At 50.3% G+C, this 22,760-nt stretch overlaps 1 protein-coding gene across 26 annotated transcripts in view; it reads right to left on the bottom strand.

Moving 5' to 3' along the window:
• OTOF (otoferlin) overlaps positions 1-22,760 on the bottom strand; it is a 341,513-nt gene that overhangs the window by 294,906 nt on the left and 23,847 nt on the right. For all 26 annotated transcript variants that reach the window (XM_083178857.1, XM_083178866.1, XM_083178868.1 and 23 more), the window contains one exon: positions 2,150-2,208. In XM_083178857.1, coding sequence (XP_083034983.1) covers positions 2,150-2,208 — 59 coding nt within the window. The remainder of the gene's footprint in view (positions 1-2,149; positions 2,209-22,760) is intronic.

The following is a 22,760-nucleotide window of genomic DNA, read 5'->3' as shown; positions in this document are numbered from 1 at the left end:
ACCTCTGCACAGTATCACTCCTCTACCTGATCATTACACTGAGTACAGCACTAACCTCTGCACAGTATCACTCCTCTACCTGATCATTACACGGAGTACAGCACTAACCTGTGCACAGTATCACTCCTCTACCTGATCATTACACCCGAGTACAGCACTAACCTCTGCACAGTGTCACTCCTCTACCTGATCATTACACTGAGTACAGCACTAACCTGTGCACAGTATCACTCCTCTATCTGATCATTACACGGAGTACAACACTAACCTGTGCACAGTATCACTCCTCTACCTGAACATTACACTGAGTACAGCACTTACCTCTGCACAGTATCACTCCTCTATCTGATCATTACACGGAGTACAGCACTAACCTGTGCACAGTATCACTCCTCTACCTGATCATTACACCCGAGTACAGCACTAACCTCTGCACAGTATCACTCCTCTACCTGATCATTACACTGAGTACAGCACTAACCTCTGCACAGTATCACTCCTCTACCTGATCATTACACTGAGTACAGCACTAACCTGTATCACTCCTCTACCTGTAGTACCTGATCATTACACTGAGTACAGCACTAACCTATGCACAGTATCACTCCTCTACCTGATCATTACACTGAGTACAGCACTAACCTCTGCACAGTATCACTCCTCTACCTGATCATTACACTGAGTACAGCACTAACCTCTGCACAGTATCACTCCTCTACCTGATCATTACACTGAGTACAGTACTAAACTCTGCACAGTATCACTCCTCTACCTGATCATTACACGGAGTACAGCACTAACCTGTGCACAGTATCACTCCTCTACCTGATCATTACACTGAGTACTGCACTAACCTCTGCACAGTATCACTCCTCTACCTGATCATTACACCCGAGTACAGCACTAACCTCTGCACAGTATCACTCCTCTACCTGATCATTACACAGAGTACAACACTAACCTCTGCACAGTATCACTCCTCTACCTGATCATTACACTGAGTACTGCACTAACCTCTGCACAGTATCACTCCTCTACCTGATCATTACACTGAGTACTGCACTAACCTCTGCGCGGTATCACTCCTCTACCTGATCATGGTGGCGCTATGTAATAATGGGGCAGGGACTGGTGAGAATGGCACCTGCAGTGCAGGCCGGTGTATCATGGTGGCGCTATGTAATAATGGGGCAGGGACTGGTGAGAATGGCACCTGCAGTGCAGGCCGGGGTATCATGGTGGCGCTATGTAGTAATGGGGCAGGGACTGGTGAGAATGGCACCTGCAGCGCAGGCCGGTGTATCATGGTGGTGCTATGTAATAATGGGGCAGGGACTGGTGAGAATGGCACCTGCAGTGCAGGCCGGGGTATCATGGTGGCGCTATGTAGTAATGTGGCAGGGACTGGTGAGAATGGCACCTGCAGTGCAGGCCGGGGTATCATGGTGGCGCTATGTAAAAATGGGGCAAGGGCTGGTTAGAATGGCACCTGCAGCGCAGGCCGGTGTATCATGGTGGCGCTATGTAATAATGGGGCAGGGACTGGTGAGAATGGCACCTGCAGCGCAGGCCGGTGTATCATGGTGGCGCTAAGTAATAATGGGGCAGGGACTGGTGAGAATTGCACCTGCAGTGCAGGCCGGTGTATCATGGTGGCGCTATGTAATAATGGGGCAGGGACTGGTGAGAATGGCACCTGCAGTGCAGGCCGGGGTATCATGACGGCGCTATGTAGTAATGGGGCAGGGACTGGTGAGAATGGCACCTGCAGCGCAGGCCGGGATATCATGGCGGCGCTATGTAAAAATGGGGCTGGGACTGGTGAGAGTGGCACCAGCAGTGCAGGCCGGGGTATCATGGTGGCGCTATGTAGTAATGGGGCAGGGACTGGTGAGAATGGCACCTGCAGTGCAGGCCGGGGTATCATGGTGGCGCTATGTAATAATGGGGCAGGGACTGGTGAGAATGGCACCTGCAGCGCAGGCCGGGGTATCATGGTGGCGCTATGTAATAATGGGGCAGGGACTGGTGAGAATGGCACCTGCAGAGCAGGCCGGGGTATCATGGTGGCGCTATGTAATAATAACTGTAATCCCATCGTTTACGCGTAGATGCAATTCTCTAGTTATCAGCAAATGTAATCTCTTACCTCATCGAACCGGGCCTCGTCCTCACAATTCTCCAGCACTCGGGTATAGAAGGACAGCCCTGCGGAGAGAAGGGAAGATACGATGTAACAGCTCATACATACAATGCACAAGATAACAGAAATACAACATGACCCTTGTCTGACGTACATCACGTATAGTGTTACCCAGAGGTGCTGGGAACGCTGGCACTGCCAGGAGAAGATGCCTATTCTGCCATGAAACCCATGACAGTGAGCATAGAAGCAAGCATAGAACCCCTGACAATCAGCATGGAATCCAGCATGGAACCCCTAACACAGAACATAGACTCCAACATGGAACCCCTTACAATGAGCATGAAACCCAGCATGGTACCCCTGACAATAAGCATGGAACCCCTGACAATGAGCATGGAATCCAGCATGGAACCAAACCCTTTACAATGAGCATGGACCCCAGCATGGAACTCCTGACAATAAGCATGGAACCCAGCATGGAACCCCTGACAATGAGCATGGAACCCAGCATGGAACCCCTGACAATAAGCATGGAACCCAGCATGGAACCCCTGACAATAAGCATGGAACCCAGCATGGAACCCCTGACAATGAGCATGGAACCCAGCATGGAACCCCTGACAATAAGCATGGAACCCAGCATGGAACCCCTGACAATAAGCATGGAACCCAGCATGGAACCCCTGACAATAAGCATGGAACCCAGCATGGAACCCCTAACAATGAGCATGGAACCCAGCATGGAACCCCTGACAATAAGCATGGAACCCCTGACACAGAACATAGACCCCAGCATGGAACCCCTGACAATGAGCACAGACCCCAGCATGGAACCCCTGACAATGAGCACAGACCCCAGCATGGAACCCCTGACAATGAGCACAGACCCCAGCATGGAACCTCTGACAATGAGCACAGACCCCAGCAGGGAACCCCTGACAATGAGCACAGACCCCAGCATGGAACCCCTGACAATGAGCACAGACCCCAGCATGGAACCCCTGACAATGAGCACAGACCCCAGCATGGAACCCCTGACAATGAGCACATACCACAGCAGGGAACCCCTGACAATGAGCAGAGAACCCAGCATGGAACCCCTGACAATGAGCACAGACCCCAGCATGGAACCCCTGACAATGAGCACAGACCCCAGCATGGAACCCCTGACAATGAGCACAGACCCCAGCATGGAACCCCTGACACAGAACATAGACCCCAGCATGGAACCCCTGACAATGATCACATACCCCAGCATGGAACCCCTGACAATGAGCACAGACCCCAGCAGGGAACCCCTGACAATGATCACAGACCCCAGCATGGAACCCCTGACAATGAGCACAGACCCCAGCATGGAATCCCTGACAATGATCACAGACCCCAGCATGGAACCCCTGACAATGAGCACAGACCCCAGCAGGGAACCCCTGACAATGATCACAGACCCCAGCATGGAACCCCTGACACAGAACATAGACCCCAGCAGGGAACCCCTGACAATGAGCACAGACCCCAGCATGGAACCCCTGACAATCTCCCAGCATTCCCTCCTCCCTGCGGCCCTGTTTGCAGCTCAGCAGCCAGGATATTAGAATATCCTGTTAGTTCCGTATGGCTGAGAGAATAGCGGCTGGGACACGAATGACAGTCTAAGTTCTGAAGGCAATTATTCCGGCGCAGGCAGCAGCGCGTTAAAGGACCGCCAATCCGAAGCCACATCAAAGAGCGACTAATAACATTCACAGATCTCGATGTAAGAGTCTCCGGAGCGTCAGAGGACGTCGGAAGCAGAGTCGCCGTCATGGGGAAGATATTGGCTTCTATAGAAATCGTCTTGACTTTTCTGCTGTTGGCTGAAAGCACAGATAACAGAGAATAATAGCTTGCTTTGTGAATACTGGTCAGACTCATAGTGAGATATTTAATCCAGGGTCACGATTATCGGGCTGGCCGACAGCCGCGACCCGGTCCTGTTCTTGGCCGACTTGACTGCAGCTCTGCAGTCGGGATTCAATGTCCTGCCTGCCGAGCGCTGAAAAGGGGGCGTGGCCGTGAAATTTGCTGCGGCCTGGAGCTCGACAATTCCCGGCCGTTCTCGGCAAAGCGTTTCTGACTGCTTGTAAAGTCGGGCCCGTTCTGCCGAGATCCCTGTTCAATGCTGTCGGGGAAGACAGCATTGAATAGGGCCCCGCCGCTCTTTCCCCCTTTGAAAATAGTGGCGGGGGATCGAATACCTCCCATAGTCGTAACTAATCCATTGTTATGCTGTTTGGTGGTTTTTCCTGATGCACAGGATCTGCACTGCGCAGGACAGGTCTGGTAATGTCAGACACAGCACGGCTGCAGGCATTTGGGGGCGGGGAATTGGGCCATTCCAGAACATGGCGGCCCACAGGCAGTGGGGGATGCTGGGTATAGTGTGTAGTTGGGAGGAAGCGGCACACACAGCACCCATTGTTCCCTCTGCATCAGTAACACCAGCAGCGGAGGATGCTGGGTACAGTGTGTGGTTGGGAGGAAGCGGCACACACAGCACCCATTGTTCCCTCTGCATCAGTAACACCAGCAGCGGAGGATGCTGGGTACAGTGTGTGGTTGGGAGGAAGCGGCACACACAGCACCCATTGTTCTTTATGCGTCAGTAACAGCAACAGAGGGGGATGCTGGGTACAGTGTGTGGTTGGGATTAAGCGGCACACACAGCACCCATTGTTCTCTCTGCATCAGTAACACCGGCAGCGGGGGATGCTGGGTACAGTGTGTGGTTGGGAGGAAGCGGCACACACAGCACCCATTGTTCTCTCTGCGTCAGTCACACCGGCAGCGGGGGGTGCTGGGTACAGTGTGTGGCTGGGAGGAAGCGGCACACACAGCACCCATTGTTCTCTCTGCGTCAGTTACACCAGCAGCGGGGGATGCTGGGTACAGTGTGTGGTTGGGAGGAAGTGGCACACACAGCACCCATTGTTCTCTCTCCGTCAGTAACACCGGCAGAGGTCGATGCTGGGTACAGTGTGTGGCTGGGAGGAAGCGGCACACACAGCACCCATTGTTCTCTCTGCGCCAGTAACACCGGCAGCGGGGGATGCTGGGTACAGTGTGTTGCTGGGAGGAAGCGGCACACACAGCATCCATTGTTCTCTCTGCGTCAGTAACACCGGCAGAGGGGGATGCTGGGTACAGTGTGTGGCTGGGAGGAAGCGGCACACACAGCATCCATTGTTCTCTCTGCGTCAGTTACACCGGCAGCAGGGGATGCTGGGTACAGTGTGTGGTTGGGAGGAAGCAGCACACACAGCACCCATTGTTCTCTCTGCGTCAGTAACACCGGCAGCGGGGGATGCTGGGTACAGTGTGTGGTTAGGAGGAAGTGGCACACACAGCACCCATTGTTCTCTCTGCGTCAGTAACACCGGCAGAGGTCGATGCTGGGTACAGTGTGTGGCTGGGAGGAAGCGGCACACACAGCACCCATTGTTCTCTCTGCGCCAGTAACACCGGCAGCGGGGGATGCTGGGTACAGTGTGTGGTTGGGAGGAAGTTGCACACACAGCACCCATTGTTCTCTCTGCGTCAGTAACACCGGCAGAGGTCGATGCTGGGTACAGTGTGTGGCTGGGAGGAAGCGGCACACACAGCACCCATTGTTCTCACTGCGCCAGTAACACCGGCAGCGGGGGATGCTGGGTACAGTGTGTTGCTGGGAGGAAGCGGCACACACAGCATCCATTGTTCTCTCTGCGTCAGTAACACCGGCAGAGGGGGATGCTGGGTACAGTGTGTGGCTGGGAGGAAGCGGCACACACAGCATCCATTGTTCTCTCTGCGTCAGTTACACCGGCAGCAGGGGATGCTGGGTACAGTGTGTGGTTGGGAGGAAGCGGCACACACAGCACCCATTGTTCTCTCTGCGTCAGTAACACCGGCAGCGGGGGATGCTGGGTACAGTGTGTGGTTGGGAGGAAGTGGCACACACAGCACCCATTGTTCTCTCTGCGTCAGTAACACCGGCAGAGGTCGATGCTGGGTACAGTGTGTGGCTGGGAGGAAGCGGCACACACAGCACCCATTGTTCTCTCTGCGCCAGTAACACCGGCAGCGGGGGATGCTGGGTACAGTGTGTGGTTGGGAGGAAGTGGCACACACAGCACCCATTGTTCTCTCTGCGTCAGTAACACCGGCAGAGGTCGATGCTGGGTACAGTGTGTGGCTGGGAGGAAGCGGCACACACAGCACCCATTGTTCTCTCTGCGCCAGTAACACCGGCAGCGGGGGATGCTGGGTACAGTGTGTTGCTGGGAGGAAGCGGCACACACAGCATCCATTGTTCTCTCTGCGTCAGTAACACCGGCAGAGGGGGATGCTGGGTACAGTGTGTGGCTGGGAGGAAGCGGCACACACAGCATCCATTGTTCTCTCTGCGTCAGTTACACCGGCAGCAGGGGATGCTGGGTACAGTGTGTGGTTGGGAGGAAGCGGCACACACAGCACCCATTGTTCTCTCTGCGTCAGTAACACCGACAGAGGGGGATGCTGGGTACAGTGTGTGGCTGGGAGGAAGCGGCACACGCAGCACCCATTGTTCTCTCTGCGTCAGTAACACCGACAGAGGGGGATGCTGGGTACAGTGTGTGGTTGGGAGGAAGCGGCACACGCAGCACCCATTGTTCTCTCTGCGTCAGTAACACCGGCAGCGGGGGATGCTGGGTACAGTGTGTGGTTGGGAGGAAGCGGCACACACAGCACCCATTGTTCTCTCTGCGTCAGTAACACCGGCAGCGCGGGATGCTGGGTACAGTGTGTGGTTGGGAGGAAGCGGCACACACAGCACCCAGCACCCATTGTTCTCTCTGCGTCAGTTACACTGGCAGAGGGGGATGCTGGGTACAGTGTGTGGTTGGGAGGAAGCGGCACACACAGCACCCATTGTTCTCCTCGTCAGTAACACCGGCAGCGGGGGATGCTGGGTACAGTGTGTGGCTGGGAGGAAGCGGCACACACAGCACCCATTGTTCTCTCTGCGTCAGTAACACCGGCAGCGGGGGATGCTGGGTACAGTGTGTGGTTGGGAGGAAGCGGCACACACAGCACCCATTGTTCTCTCTGCGTCAGTAACACCGGCAGAGGGGGATGCTGGGTACAGTGTGTGGTTGGGAGGAAGCGGCACACACAGCACCCATTGTTCTCTCTGCGCCAGTAACACCGGCAGCGGGGGATGCTGGGTACAGTGTGTGGTTGGGAGGAAGCGGCACACACAGCACCCATTGTTCTCTCTGCGCCAGTAACACCGGCAGCGGGGGATGCTGGGTACAGTGTGTGGCTGGGAGGAAGCGGCACACACAGCACCCATTGTTCTCTCTGCGTCAGTTACACCAGCAGCGGGGGATGCTGGGTACAGTGTGTGGTTGGGAGGAAGCGGCACACACAGCACCCATTGTTCTCTCTGCGTCAGTAACACCGGCAGAGGGGGATGCTGGGTACAGTGTGTGGCTGGGAGGAAGCGGCACACACAGCACCCATTGTTCTCTCTGCGTCAGTAACACCGGCAGAGGGGGATGCTGGGTACAGTGTGTGGTTGGGAGGAAGCGGCACACACAGCACCCATTGTTCTCTCTGCGTCAGTAACACCGGCAGAGGGGGATGCTGGGTACAGTGTGCGGTTGGGAGGAAGCGGCACACACAGCACCCATTGTTCTCTCTGCGTCAGTAACACCGGCAGAGGGGGATGCTGGGTACAGTGTGTGGCTGGGAGGAAGCGGCACACACAGCACCCATTGTTCTCTCTGCGTCAGTAACACCGGCAGAGGGGGATGCTGGGTACAGTGTGTTGCTGGGAGGAAGCACTCTGGGATGTAATACTAGGGAATACAGCGATGACCAGGCAAGTGCTGTCAGTCCCGTGGGGACACATATAACAGCTACAGCTGAAGTGTTCAGATTATCCCAACTGACTGGACGCAGGAGCCTGAGGCGGGAAAGTAGCAGAATCTCCAGTCACTGTTATGATATAGGGTAACGTTACCCTCCATTTAGGCCCGATTCAGGTTGGAACGCAGGGCTGTGAAATCACAGCACTGACGATTTATCGAATGGCCGCGCATGCGGACAGCGCACTGGTGTTGCGGATCCAGACAGGCACCTTGCAGTCTCTGCAGCTCCTTGGAGCGCCATGAAGACTCTCCCGGGAGTGCTGCACTTGCTGGTGATCCACCCCTCTGTGACATCATCGCCACGGAACCTCTTGTGGATCTGTACATGAATGGGAATGAGGCCCATTGCTCAGCGTGCTCGCGCCACACGCTGAGGTGTTTACAGACAAGTAATCCATGTTTTATTACCTATGAGAGATGAACTTGTTACACTGAATAAATATTTAGAGCATAAATCGGCCCTGGGAAATAAGTGCTGCGCCATTATTTATTTATAGCGGGCATGTGTTGTTTGCACGCCGATGTCCCTCCCTAGCAATTAAAGGGACAGCGCTGATTTATCATCCGGCTCAGAGCGCAGATCCCAGGAGACAGTCGCCGCCGTTATTGTCACATCAGCTTCAGGTCACAATATGTCTCTGAATGTGAAACCTGCACTCGGCAGCGGGTAGGGATAAACATGGCGTCCATTACTGGGGCCATCTCAGTGAGGTCTTATTGGCCATAACACCGCAGGCAGGTGGCTGAGGTCCAGGGCCGGATTATAATGGAGGCACAAGGGGTCAGTGCCTCTGGGCCCCCCTCTAGCTAGGGGCCCCCTGTGGTTGGCATGTATTTTTAAATAAATTTATAGCTTCACCTATCTGCCAATGTGACAATGATTAATGGTGCTGAGCATCGGGAGACAAGGCAAACTGACTGCACAAGTGTGCTGTGCATTACTGGGAGTTGACTAACTCCCATGACATTTTGCACCAGAGGGCAGAGGCTGAGAGGTTTGTGCTGAGCTCTGATTGGTGGAGCTCATTACATGCTTCTCAGGCCCATGAAAAACAGCAGCAGCAGCAGCAGCAGCAGCTTAGTCATGGGAGGGTTTTTAATCAGAGGCACAACTAGGACTGTGAGGTCTCCTACAGAGTAAGGTGCAGAGGGACAAACACAGGCTTTTCATATGGTATTTATGTATGTGTGTGTGTGTGTGTGTGTTTGTCTATATAGAGATAGAGATATATATATATATATATATATATATATATATATATATATATATATATATATATATATATATATACACAGTGTATATATATATATATATATATATATATATCCCCTGCAGTTAACCATTGACCAAGTTTATTCTGCCTTTATTCTGTGTTTTTACAGTGTAATATTCTCCCATGCAGTTTGCGGCCAGTAATGACAAGTGCAAGGGGGCCCCCCTGTCTAAAGTACCCCGGGCCCCCCGAAGGCTTAATCTGGCACTGCTGAGGTCACATGACATCAACCACCTGCCCTGTCTTCGTCCCGCAAATATGTTAGTCTTCACTGACCTACAGTATATTCGCAAGCCCAGGAGAAATCATTTAATGGTTACCAACTGTTTTTTCACAGCTTAATCAGTCAACCAGAATCAGGCCCAAAAGGTAAAGGCCCCAGGAAATTCTGTTTTATAATGCATTACCCGGAGGTCCACAAGGGGGCAGCACTCGCTCAGTGGAAATCTGCCGAGTTGCAATAATGGGGGACATTTACCAAAATGGATTCGTAGAAAAAAGGTGTATTCGTAGGGAGAAATACACCTTTTTTTTACGAATTTGTATTTTCGGGATTTACAATCCCAAAAATACAACAATTCGTAGTCCTAAAGATGGAACATTCGTATTTGTAGTTACAAATACGAATGCCCTACACCATCGATAGGATACGACAGAAATCACCATTCAAAAGAATGGTGGTTTCTGATTTACTAAGCAGCCGTACTGACAATACGGCTGCTTAGTGGTGTGAAACACCCACGCAAATACGACAGGAAAATAGAACACCATTTTCCTGTTCTATTTGCGTTTTAGCCTGCACGGATCAGTCAGATCCGTGCAGGCTACAGTGTAAAAAAATAGAAAAATAAATAAATTAAAAAAAAAAACGGCGTGGGGTCCCCCCCACAGCCATAACCAGCACCAGGCTGAAGGAGCCGGGGCCGGTAATTAAAAATCAGGGAACCCGACAAATAGGGGTTCCCCGATTTTTAACAACCAGCCCCAGGCTCCAGGTCCGGGGCTGGTTCCCAAAATACGGGGGACAAAATGAGTAGGGGTCCCCCGTATTTTAAGAACCAGCCCCAGGCACAACCAGCCGGCAGGGTAATGTCACAGCCGGGGGACACTTATAATATAAGGTCCCGCGGCCAAAACATTCTCCCTACCGACCAGTCAGCCTGGCCAGGGGCCCTGGGGGAGTGGGGACCCCCCCAATGAAGGGGTCCCCCCCCTCCAGGACTTACCTGACCAGGCTGAAGCCTGGTGCTGTCCTCGATGCCCCTGGGCGGTGGGCATCGAGCTGATAAATGTAGTAAAAAAAAGATGAACCTATTGTTTTTTACTGTGGCACTACAAGTGCCAGCAAGCCTCCCCAGCAAGCTGGGACTTGGAGAACCACAAGTCCCAGCCTGCTGGGCATTAAAGGGCCCGCTGGCACTTGCAGTTCTACAGTTAAAAAAATAGTGCACAAAACACACTGACACACTTTTAAAATAAAACTTTATTACACACAAAGCCCACACATACTAATACTTACCTATCTTCTTCCCATAGGTCGCCCTGGTCCTGTGTCGGCGTCTTCCTCCATGTCGACGTCGCTGTCGGCGATGGTGTCCCCGTCCGGATCCGACGAAATCCATTTGGGAAGCTGTGGAAGGAAACCATACTCACCTGTCCCAGCGCGACGTAGTCCAGGTAAGGGTCTTTGCAAAAAAATAAACCGAACACCCCGAAACCAAACCGGACTGACGGAGACGCACGTGTGTTTGTTTACATCGTGCGGCTCCGCCTCCCGAATGCCGCTATTGGCCGCCTTGCGGCCTAGCGGCTCCTGATTGGCCGCCATGATATTCTTTGAACCCAGTCTAAACGTAATAACAGTAATGAGCAAAAAACAAGGTCCACCCGGCCTGTCTGGCATTAACTCTCTTAGCCGACAGTAAATACAAAAGATTCTTATGATCTATATAAAATTCGTCACCTGGAACTTTGCCCCCTTCTAACCAGTGTCTCCAATCTTCTAGAGCATACTTAATGGCTAAAAGTTCCTGGTTCCCCACATCATAGTTACTTTCTTAAGTAGTAAACTTCAAAGAAAAGAAGGCACATGGCTGGAGAAGACCATCCAATGTATCCACCTAGAGAGAATACAGCCCCAATTCCTACCTCCAATACATCTACCTCTCCAATTAAAGGGAGCTCTGGATCGGGATGGCTTAGTACAGATGTAGCGGGATTCATCTTTGCAGGGGGTGGCGATGGCGACGCCAGCCGCCATCCCCTGCCCCGCGCCATCTGTATGCCGGAAGGGGACGCACGCGCACGAGGTGCGCGCGCGTGTCCCCTTCCGACGGTGCTGCCCTCGGTCGCCCGGTGCCCACACCGGGCGACCGCACCCCCCTGCAGTGTCCTCGAGTCCCCCCCAGCCCCCTCGAGCGGGAGGCGGACAGTATTGCGTCCGCCTCGCCGCCCGGATACTGAGAGGCGCGTGCGTGGGGGACGCACGCTCGTCTCAGTCTGATGGAGCGCCGTGTTGCTGGCGGATCGTCAGCAACATGCTGCTGGCGGTTCGCCAGCAACAATAAGTCCGGCTCCATCTGTATCTTGGAAGAAATAAATGCCTCCTTTAATTTTTTTAAATGCTTCTTGAACCTGCGGTGACCAGCAAGAGGAATCAACCCCCTTCCTGATGATAGCCACAATAGGCGCGGCAATGGACGAAAAGGAGGGAATGTATCTACGGTAGTAGTTTGCAAACCCCAAAAATCTCTGTATAGCCTTGAGATTAGTGGGTTGGACCCAGTCCACAATGGCTTGCACTTTAACCGGATCCATTTGAAAACCCTCCGGAGAAATAGCATAACCTAAAAAATAAATTCTTTTAACTTCAAACTCGCTTTCTTCAAGTTTAGCAAAGAGATTATTCCCTCTCAGCCTTTGTTATAACTCTCGGACATGACCCCTATGTTGCTCCAACGTCTTAGAGAAAATGAATATATCGTCCAAGTACACGACAACAAAGATCCCCAGGAACTCCCGTAACACGTTGTTAATTAAATCCTGGAAGATAGCATGAGGCATTCGGCAACCCAAACAGCATAAAATTATGCTCATAATGCCCCGTGTGGGTATTAAAGGCTGTCTTCCATTCATCACCTGCTTTTACTCTTAACAAATTTTATGCGACCCATAAGTCAATCTAGGAGAAGAAAGAGGTCATATGAAGCTGGTCCAATAAAATGGATATTAACGGCAGGGGAGTTCTTTACCGTGATAAGATTTAACGGTTTATAATCAATGCAAGGACGTAAGGAGCCGTCCTTTTTAGCAACAAAAAGAACCCCGCTCCCACTGGGGGTTTCAGGGCCTAATAAAACCTTTCTTTAAATTCTCCTCTATGTACTCTATCATTGCCTTAGCTTCAGGCAGGGATAAAGAGTACACTCGACCTTTGGGTTACTAAACATTAGAAAGAAGATTAATGGCACAGTCGTATGGACGATGGGGCGGTAGAGAGTCTGCTTCTTTTTAGATAAAACATCCGAATAGGTAGAATACTGAATAGGGAGTCCCGAAACACAGGACTTGATCATGCGTACCGAGAGTCTCAGGCAATTGGAAGCACACTCCTTACCCCAGTGTAATAATTCTCCCATTACCCAATCAATAACCAGATAATGCCTCCTAAGCCAAGTGCGCTGCGGTGTCCAATAAGCCCCTTGGGCAGAAGGTTGCCATCGAAGCAAACAACTCCGAATGAAGGGGAATGAGAGGAATTTATGGTCCTTAGTGAATTGGATATCTATAAAATTCCCAGCAGCACCATGGTCTACAATTGCCTGGGTTTTTACCTGGTCTGGACCTTTGTACCAAAAGTAAAACTGAATTGTTAGGACATAATAAAGATAGGCCTGAAAGGATCTCTCCTGGAATCCTCAGGCCTTGAGGTTTCCCGGACGTTCTGGGCAAGCACTAACCACATGCCCCCTGCCAACTCAATATAGAAAAAGGCCTTGAGAACGTCGGTGGGCCCTCTCCTGATTCGACAAGGGTGTATCCCCAATCTGCATAGGTTGCTTGCTTAGTATACCCTAAACTCATAGGAGGCAGGAGAGACAGCAGATCCCGCTCAGAACGACTTTCGCGGATACGCTTGTCTATACGAATGACCGATTGCATAAATGCGTCCATGGTTCCTGGAGCTGGGTACTGGACCAGAAAGTCATTGATCCAATCTGCTAGGCCTAACTGAAACTGACTCCGTAGAGCCAGATCATTCCAGGCTGAATCGTTCGCATATCTGCGGAGTACGGAACAATACGACTCTACAGTTTGGCGGCCTTGCTTTAATGCCCTCAGATGAGCCTCTGCTGAGGCAGCCTTGTCAGGTCATCATATAACACCCCCATAGCTTTAAAAAAAAAAAAAGAGTCCACTGACCTAAGGTCTGAACTATCTGTTTTCAGACCAAAAGCCCAAGTCTGAGGGTCTCCTTGAAGCAGAGATATAATTATCGTTAGTGAGAGAGAGATAATTATAATTAGTCCTACTCTCTGGGTCTCTGAACCAGAAGAGAGAGGACGTAGCCTAAAATACAATTGGTATCTCTCTCCAAAATCCCCCGAGAACTGGTCAGGCAAATTCATCTTTGTTTCTTTAACCTGGGTGAGTGCAGGGGAAGTCGCCCTTTTTACCTCTTCTTGTGATTCTACCCGCAGCGTAAGGTCTTGTAGCTGTTGGGTAAGGAGGTGAATCTGATCTGCGAACAGATAGGCTGAGTTCAAGGGACTAGAATCCATTTGTAAAGTTTTCTTATTTTTAAATGGCCGGTTATAATGTTAGTGTGGGGGTAAGGTGACCCGGTTGCTGATTCCCAGCAGTCCTTTCTGCTTCCTGCAAACTAAGACTTAGCCTTTAGAAGCCATGTTTGAAGGGGTGAATTAGGTCCACCCCAACTCCGGTGCCGTCAGGTCTTAAAGAGGGACGCGGCTGCTGCGGGAGGCTAAGCACCGCAAAAGAGGGTCTGGATGAACTGACCACACATCACCCCCTATACGTGAGTCATTACAGTTCCACCGGTGCAACAATGCACAAGACATATAAGATATACAAATCCCTAAAATACAGGAGGTGCAACAATACAGAGATGGAACAAGCAGAACAGCCAGAGAATTTTCAGAGGAGGCAGGGAACATGCTGAGCACACAGTGACTGGACAGGCAGACAGGACGCTAAACCGGCAGTATGTGTATTAGCCAGCCACCCTTCCCCGCCTGCAGTGCAGCAGCAACTGTCCGTGTGACACTGTGTATAGTTTGTAGGCAGCAGCCACTGTGTGTGTAACACTGTGCATATTGCGTGTAACACTGTGTAATTTGTATGCAGCAGCCACTGTGTGTGTAGAGTGTGTGTTGCAGCCATTGTGTGTAACACTCTGCATAGTATGTGTGTGTGTGTGTGTGTGTATTTGCCTGCAGTGCAGCAGCAACTGTCCGTGTGGCACTGTGTATAGTTTGTATACAGCAGCCACTGTGTGTGTGTGTGTGTGTAACACTGTGCATATTGCGTGTAACACTGTGTGTAATTTGTATGCAGCAGCCACTGTGTGTGTAGAGTGTGTGTTGCAGCCATTGTGTGTAACACTCTGCATAGTATGTGTGTGTGTTTGAATTTGCCTGCAGTGCAGCATCTGCTGTGTGTGTAACACTGTGTATAGTGTGTGTGTGTGTGTATGTTTGGCATCTGCAGTCACACACTCGGCTATATAATATCTCTCCTCTGGTTTCTCCTGCGCTGTCCTCTGAATAATTGAAGCTGTTTCATAAGCTCCGATTCCGTTTCAGCCGCGTCTCCCATCTGACCGCAGAAGTCGTTATCCAGTGCGGCTGAATACACACATTCATAGTGACGGGTTATCCAGCTGCGTCACGCCTGCTGAAAGATGCCCCACACAGGGCACCGCACCATGGCTGCATTACCCCACCTCACTCTGGGGGGATGAAGTTCTAAGGTGGGAGTTCAACTGAAGAAAGATCAGATTCTACTTATTCACCTCGCACCTCCGAGAAGAGATAATATGAACCCGCATCTTAGTAAATTTACCCTGAGTTGAAAGTATTGCTCCGGATAAGGAATTTTACTGGAACAAAATGGTGGAGCTGCGGCCTGTCACATCTATAGGTTCATCCAATAGGAGAGGCTACCAGAAAGCTACCACTGCCCCTCACCTCGAAGGGGGGAATTCAAGTGTAATGCACACCGGCTTCTATTGGATGGCGTCCAACAGAGCAATTCAGTGTAGACAAATATTGGGTGGAATGGTTGAGTGGAGATGAATGGAAATTAACTTTTACATAGATATATATATATATATATATATATATATACCGTATATACTCAAGTATAAGCCGACCCGAATATAAGCCGAGGCACCTAATTTTACAACAAAAAACACGGAAAACTCATTGACTCAAATGGGACCCTCACTCGAGTATAAGCCGAGGGGGGTCTTTTTCAGCATACAAAATGGTCTGAAAAAGTAGGCTTATACTCGAGTATATATGGTATATATATATATAAAATATAATATATATGTCTCTAATGACAGCTCTACTTGACCGGAATGCATTAATAACCAGCTGTTCAGTGCAACCCGGTGAGTTTTCAAAGTCAAGATATGTTTTTTACACTTTGAATTTCCAGATTGCTCATCTTAAAGCCCCATACACAAGTCCGATTTGACCTGTTTTCATCCAATTTCATCGGATTGGGACGATATATTGGATGAAAATAGTCCAAAATGGATGTGTTTGACATCCGATATGTGTTCCGGGGGCATCGGATCGGAGCCTAAAGATCATACATGCAGCACATATCGGCGACCATCGAAAGCTGTGGAAGGTGCAGACACTTACATATGTGTGCATGCTGGAGAGAAAATGGACGGGCAGCTGACAACCGGTGATGTCAGCTGCCCGCCCCCGCACCCGCGTCATGGCCTCATTAGCATGGGAACGCCCATGAAACCGCCCGCCACCCCTCTACGCCCTCACACCTGCTGTCCTGGGTGTGTGCCAGCCTGCAGAGTGGGGAAGCGCCCTCCATGCTCTGCACCTCCGAGACACCCCCCCCCCTTTCCTTCCTCCGCTGCTGTAGTAGTGCGTAGCAGCACTGTGGCGTGTGGGCAGGAGGTTTGAAAACATCCATTCAAAAGAATGGGGGCTGCTCATCGGCTGAAAGAGCTCCGCAGCCAATCCGCAGCCCTCATTCTTTTATTTATTTACAGTTTGTTATGTAGCGCAGCAGATTCCGTTACAGTGTCTTATATAGCGCAGCAGGTTCCGTTACAGGTTCTTATATAGCGCAGCAGATTCCGCTACAGTGTCTTATATAGCGCAGCAGATCCCGTTACAGTGTCTTATATAGCGCAGCAGATTCCGTTACAGCGTCTTATATAGCGCAGCAGATTCCGTTACAGTGTCTTATATAGCGCAGCAGATTCCGTTACAGTGTCTTATATAGCGCAGCAGATTCCGTTACAGTGTCTTATATAGCGCAGCAGATTCTGTTACAGCGTCTTATATAGCGCAGCAGATTCCATTACAGTGTCTTATATAGCGCAGCAGGTTCCGTTACAGGTTCTTATATAGCGCAGCAGATTCCGCTACAGCGTCTTATATAGCGCAGCAGATCCCGTTACAGTGTCTTATATAGCGCAGCAGATTCCGTTACAGCGTCTTATATAGCGCAGCAGATTCCGTTACAGCGTCTTATATAGCGCAGCAGATTCTGTTACAGCGTCTTATATAGCGCAGCAGATTCCGTTACAGTTTCTTATATAGCGCAGCAGATTCCGTTACAGTGTCTTATATAGCGCAGCAGATTCTGTTACAGTGTCTTATATAGCGCAGCAGAGTCCGTTACAGCGTCTTATATAGCGCAGCAGATTCCGTTACAGCGTCTTATATAGCGCAGCAGATTCTGTTACAGCGTCTTATATAGCGCAGCAGATTCCGTTACAGTTTCTTATATAGCGCAGCAGATTCCGTTACAGCGTCTTATATAGCGCAGCAGATTCCGTTACAGCATCTTATATAGCGCAGCAGATTCCGTTACAGCGTCTTATATAGAGCAGCAGATTCCGTTACAGCGTCTTATATAGCGCAGCAGATTCCGTTACAGCGTCTTATATAGAGCAGCAGATTCCGTTACAGTGTCTTATGTAGCGCAGCAGATTCCATTACAGTGTCTTATATAGCGCAGCAGATTCCGTTATAGTGTCTTATATAGAGCAGCAGATTCCGTTAGTGTCTTATGTAGCGCTGCAGGTTACGTTACAGCGTCTTATATAGAGCAGCAGATTCTGTTACAGTGTCTTATATAGCGTAGCAGATTCCGTTACAGTGACTTATATAGCGCAGCAGATTCCGTTACAGCGTCTTATATAGCGCAGCAGATTCCGTTACAGTGTCTTATATAGCGCAGCAGATTCCGTTACAGCATCTTATATAGCGCAACAGATTCCGTTACAGTGTCTTATATAGCGCAGCAGATTCCGTTACAGCATCTTATATAACGCAGCAGATTCCGTTACAGTATCTTATATAGCTCAGCAGATTCCGTTACAGCGTCTTATATAGTGCAGCAGATTCCGTTACAGCGTCTTATATAGCGCAGCAGATTCCGTTACAGTGTCTTATATAGCGCAGCAGATTCCGTTACAGCATCTTATATAGCGCAACAGATTCCGTTACAGTGTCTTATATAGCGCAGCAGATTCCGTTACAGCATCTTATATAACGCAGCAGATTCCGTTACAGTATCTTATATAGCTCAGCAGATTCCGTTGCGCTTTACAATAGTAGAAAGTGATAAAACAAACTGGGTAACAACAGACAGACTTGGGGGTTTGAGGGCCCTGCTGCAAGCTTACAATTTTGAATGGCAGCTTTCAAATCTCCTCCCCGCCGGCAGCACCCCAGGAGTCTTTTACATGTGATAATTCCCATGCAATTTATCGCATGTAAAAAATAGCACATTAAGTGTAAAATCGCATGCAGCCCTCCCGGGGGGCCGCAGGTGGAGCTGAAGGCTAATCAGGCCCGGCTTGTCCCTCGGACCTGTGTATGGGAACCATTAGAGGCTAGTGGTGAGGACTGCAGTCACCGCACATACACGGAAGGCTTCCTGCTGTGTCTGATATGAGCCGCTTACCTCAGCAGTGCAATATCATCTATACCAGGGGTCTTCAACCTTTAAGACAGCGTGGGCCACCTAAAAAAATCCAGTGAAGCCCGAGGGCCACTAAAATCGCCTACGGAATTTCGGACAGCCCCATAGAATCACAGCTCCCCTATAACGTCAGCACAGTCCTTCATAGATAGTTGGCACAGCCGCCCATACTCAGCACAGAACCCCCACACACACACACACACCCTAATAGTTATCAGCAGCCAATTTGGGTTCCAGTGCAAACAGTAAAATCTGTGGGCCCCCCCATATATAATTTGATATTGAATAAATTCCATGCGCCGTAGGCGCACCTTGAAAAACGGGTGTGGCCTAATTATAAGGGGCGTGGTCTAATTATAACGAGTGTGAACTAGCAGGAAAACAATTACCTGACACCTCTTTTGCAACCTGCATGACCAGACATTGGTTACCGCAGGAATGGTCGTTGTCCTCACACGCTTAAGTTGACTGAAGGCTGCACAATGACATATAAACATGAAGGCTCACACAGTGAAATAGTATGCCTCACAGATCAAACCCAAACAATGAAAGGCTACTTAAATCAATATACACTGTTACACTGTTTATCCGTAATGCCCATTACACATTGTGCATCACACCATAGTGTCCATTAGACATTATGCCACACACCGTAATACCTGTTGTACATTATGTCATACACCATAATGCCCATTACACATTATGCCGCACCGTGATGCCCATTACACATTAATCCACACAAAATTATGCCCATTGCACATTATGCCCCACACTGATGCCCATTATGCCACAGACCATAATGCCAGCAGTACTCCTGCTTATACATATGATGCCCCAGCAGTGCCCCTCACCTAATGCCCCAGCAGTGCCCCTCACACAATGCCCCAGCAGTGCCCCTCACACACAATGCCCCAGCAGTGCCCCTCACACACAATGCCCCAGCAGTGCCCCTCACACACAATGCCCCAGCAGTGCCCCTCACACACAATGCCCCAGCAGTGCCCCTCACTCACAATGCCCCAGCAGTGCCCCTCACACAATGCTCCAGCAGTGCCCCTCACACAATGCCCCATCAGTGCCCCTCACACAATGCCCCAGCAGTGCCCCTCACACAATGCCCCAGCAGTGCCCCTCACACACAATGCCCCAGCAGTGCCCCTTACACACAATGCCCCAGCAGTGCCCCTCACACACAATGCCCCCAGTAATGCCCCACACACAATGCCCCCAGTAATGCCTGCAGCTTTGCCAGGTCCCCTGCTCCCGCCAGATGTACCTCCTCATCCTGCAGCTTTGACGGGTAACCTGCTTCCACCATCCATGCCTCCTCCTGCAGTTTCGCCGGGTCCCCTCCGCCAGCTGTGCCTCCTCCTCCTGCAGTTCCAGTGCCGGGTCCCCTGCTCCCGCCAGCTGCGTCTCCTCCTCCCGCAGCTTCGCCGGGTCCCAACTCCCCAGCTCGTGACCAGACGTGCCTCCTCCTCCCTCAGCCGCGCTGGATCCACTCCTCTGCCCTGCCTGCAGCCAATGGAAATCGGGTAGGCGGCACCCAAGAGGACTCCATTACACTGCCTCCCTCGGCAGCATTTTCTTTTACTTTAAAAAAAAAATTCCTGTGCATGGTGGGCAGGGGGCCACTGAGATCAGCTCCGCGGGCCACTCGTGGCCCGCGGGCCATGGGTTGAAGACCCCTGATCTATACGTTATTGAATCCATTTATTTCTGTCTGTGAGCCTGTGAGACCCACATAGGACCATAGGCTACAGCTTCACGTTACAGAGAAGACACGGGTCAGCCTCTCTCAGCTTTCCTGGCCTAATTAGCCCAGTTTACGTGTCATTAATCTAAGATGCCTCAGTATAAAATAACCCCTGTGGTGCTTCACGCAAGAGACAGCGCTGTGGGTGCATGAGCAGCGCTGCCAGCAATTGTGCTGGAGCCAGATTAATAACAGGGGCGATAGTACAGGGCCCCCAGACACAGCCCCCCCCCCCCCTTCCCCCACATATGGCTGCATCACCAATGTGGGGGCACTGTGGCATTATGTGAGCGGGGTGGGGGGGGAGGGGGGCGTAAATTTACTAATTCAATTATATCTATTATCTCCCAGAAGGTAGAATCTGAGTGGTTGCTAGGGGAAACATCCCATATTCAATAGAACTCCCATATTATTAAATGAACTCCTCTTTGCGGCATAATGTGAACGGGGGGGGGGGGGCGGGGTATTGCAGTATGTTTAACAATTTTGGTTCTGGGAGTAGTTTTATACTTTTTAATAACATCACTAACATATCGTACTGATAATGTTATTGGAAGGGTACCCAATAGTTAGTGGCCCGGGGGCACCCACAAACCTTAATCCAGTCCTTTTGTACCATACAGTATGTTGCCATGTCACGGTGTGTGGCACAGCACAGTAATATCCCTTATACACATTATGCCACACAGTAATGTTAGTTATTCATATTTTATTACACATCAGTACCCCTTTTACACATTAAGCCACACAGTAATGTCTCTTATTCACATTACACTGTATAATACACCTTATACTTGTTACGCCACACAGTAATGTCCCTTATTCATATTGCACCAAACAGTAGTACCTCTTACACACAATACATCACAGTAGTGCCCCTTATACACATTATGCCACACAGTTGTGCACCTTTTACATGTTAAGGCACAAAGCAGAACCCCTTATACACATTATGGCACCCAATATTGCTACTTATATCCATTATGCCATACAATAATACCTGTACCACATTATGCAACACAGTAGTAGTAAGAGCCTGCACCCACACTGTAGTAGTAGTGCCACTTACACATTATGCCCACACAGTAGTAATGCCCCTTACACATTATGCACATACAGCAGTAGTGCCCCTGGAGGCATTTCTGAGGGGGAGGGGAACACCAGCCGCTACCACACTGAAACGCAATCTTCCCTCGGGGACTCATCCAGGGACTGACCATTAAGGAGCAGGGTACTGCTCCTCCTCCTCCTCCTCCTCCGCGCTTCTGCTTCCTCACTCTCTCGCTAATATATAATTATGTCTTTTATCTGGCACACTTGCGAATGATTCAGCCAGCCACACCAGACCCTGCCCCAGTGGAGCTTTCAAGTCATTTCCTCGATCACTCCTACAAGGACACACACATGGAATTTTATTAAAAGCCAATTACCCTACAGCGCCGGTGTCTGTCTGGAGCACAATAAATGACAGAAGTCGCTGTAAAGCCAGATACTCCCGATATGGTAAATGCCGCCTCCTTACCATGACCCTTCCATATACTGTACTGTACACGGTGCTGTTCTCTTTTATTAATACTGGCCTGAATAAAATATGTATGTTCCTCTCCCGGGTGCTGTGTATTTACCGCTGTATCGCTACTTAATCTGAGATGCTGGGACATGACTTACATCATGAATAATGAATCAGGTATCCATTACAAGGTGGTGCTCGGACCTAGCGGACTCCGGAGGAGCGGTGCCGATAATTCTCCTTTACAGGGTAACCCCATAGCTGGTCCCATAATTAATGTTCTCATGAGTAGTTACCCCCTCACCTCCTGTCTGCAATGCACCCACCCTGCCCACCTGTCCATGCCATGTTATGCCCCTGGTGCATTCTTGGATAGTATAAAAGTCCTTGAACGTGTCGGTCTGTCTGAACGCGCTAATGTCGAAAACTGCCGGACAAATTTTTGTGCAGTTTTCTCGATTATGTAGTGCAGATCCCGAGGAAGGTTTAGGTGTATTCACCATCACCCTATCCCGTATGGGAGGCGAGCAATAACAATTTTAGTCAATCAGGTTTATCACCGACGCGTGCCGTGGGCGCAACAGTATATAAATCGGGGAGGAACGCGGCGCTCCGCCATGAACCTGTACTAAGCAGGGCCGGGTCGCTACTCCTGTACTATTAAAAAGGAGCAGACTATCAGCATTGAATTGTCATTGTACAGGCTGCTTAAAATGACAGTTAGTGGCTTAATGGTTGGTACTTTATTCCTCCCTACTTTATCTCTCTCCAAGCTTTAATACATCTCTCCCTAAATTCGGTAGGATTCTCTTATTCCAAGTATTTCCAGATAGTTGATTCTGCAGGAGGACAGCCCAGCGAGGGAACGGCTGTGGTTTAATCTGAAACTGTCCATCACAATTGTGGGCTTCAGTATTTAATTCCTCTA

The sequence above is a fragment of the Crinia signifera genome, chromosome 3, assembly GCF_055691185.1.
Source record: "Crinia signifera chromosome 3, ASM5569118v1, whole genome shotgun sequence".
Taxonomy (NCBI): Eukaryota; Metazoa; Chordata; class Amphibia; order Anura; family Myobatrachidae; genus Crinia; species Crinia signifera.
This window is presented reverse-complemented; position numbering and strand designations above follow the sequence as displayed.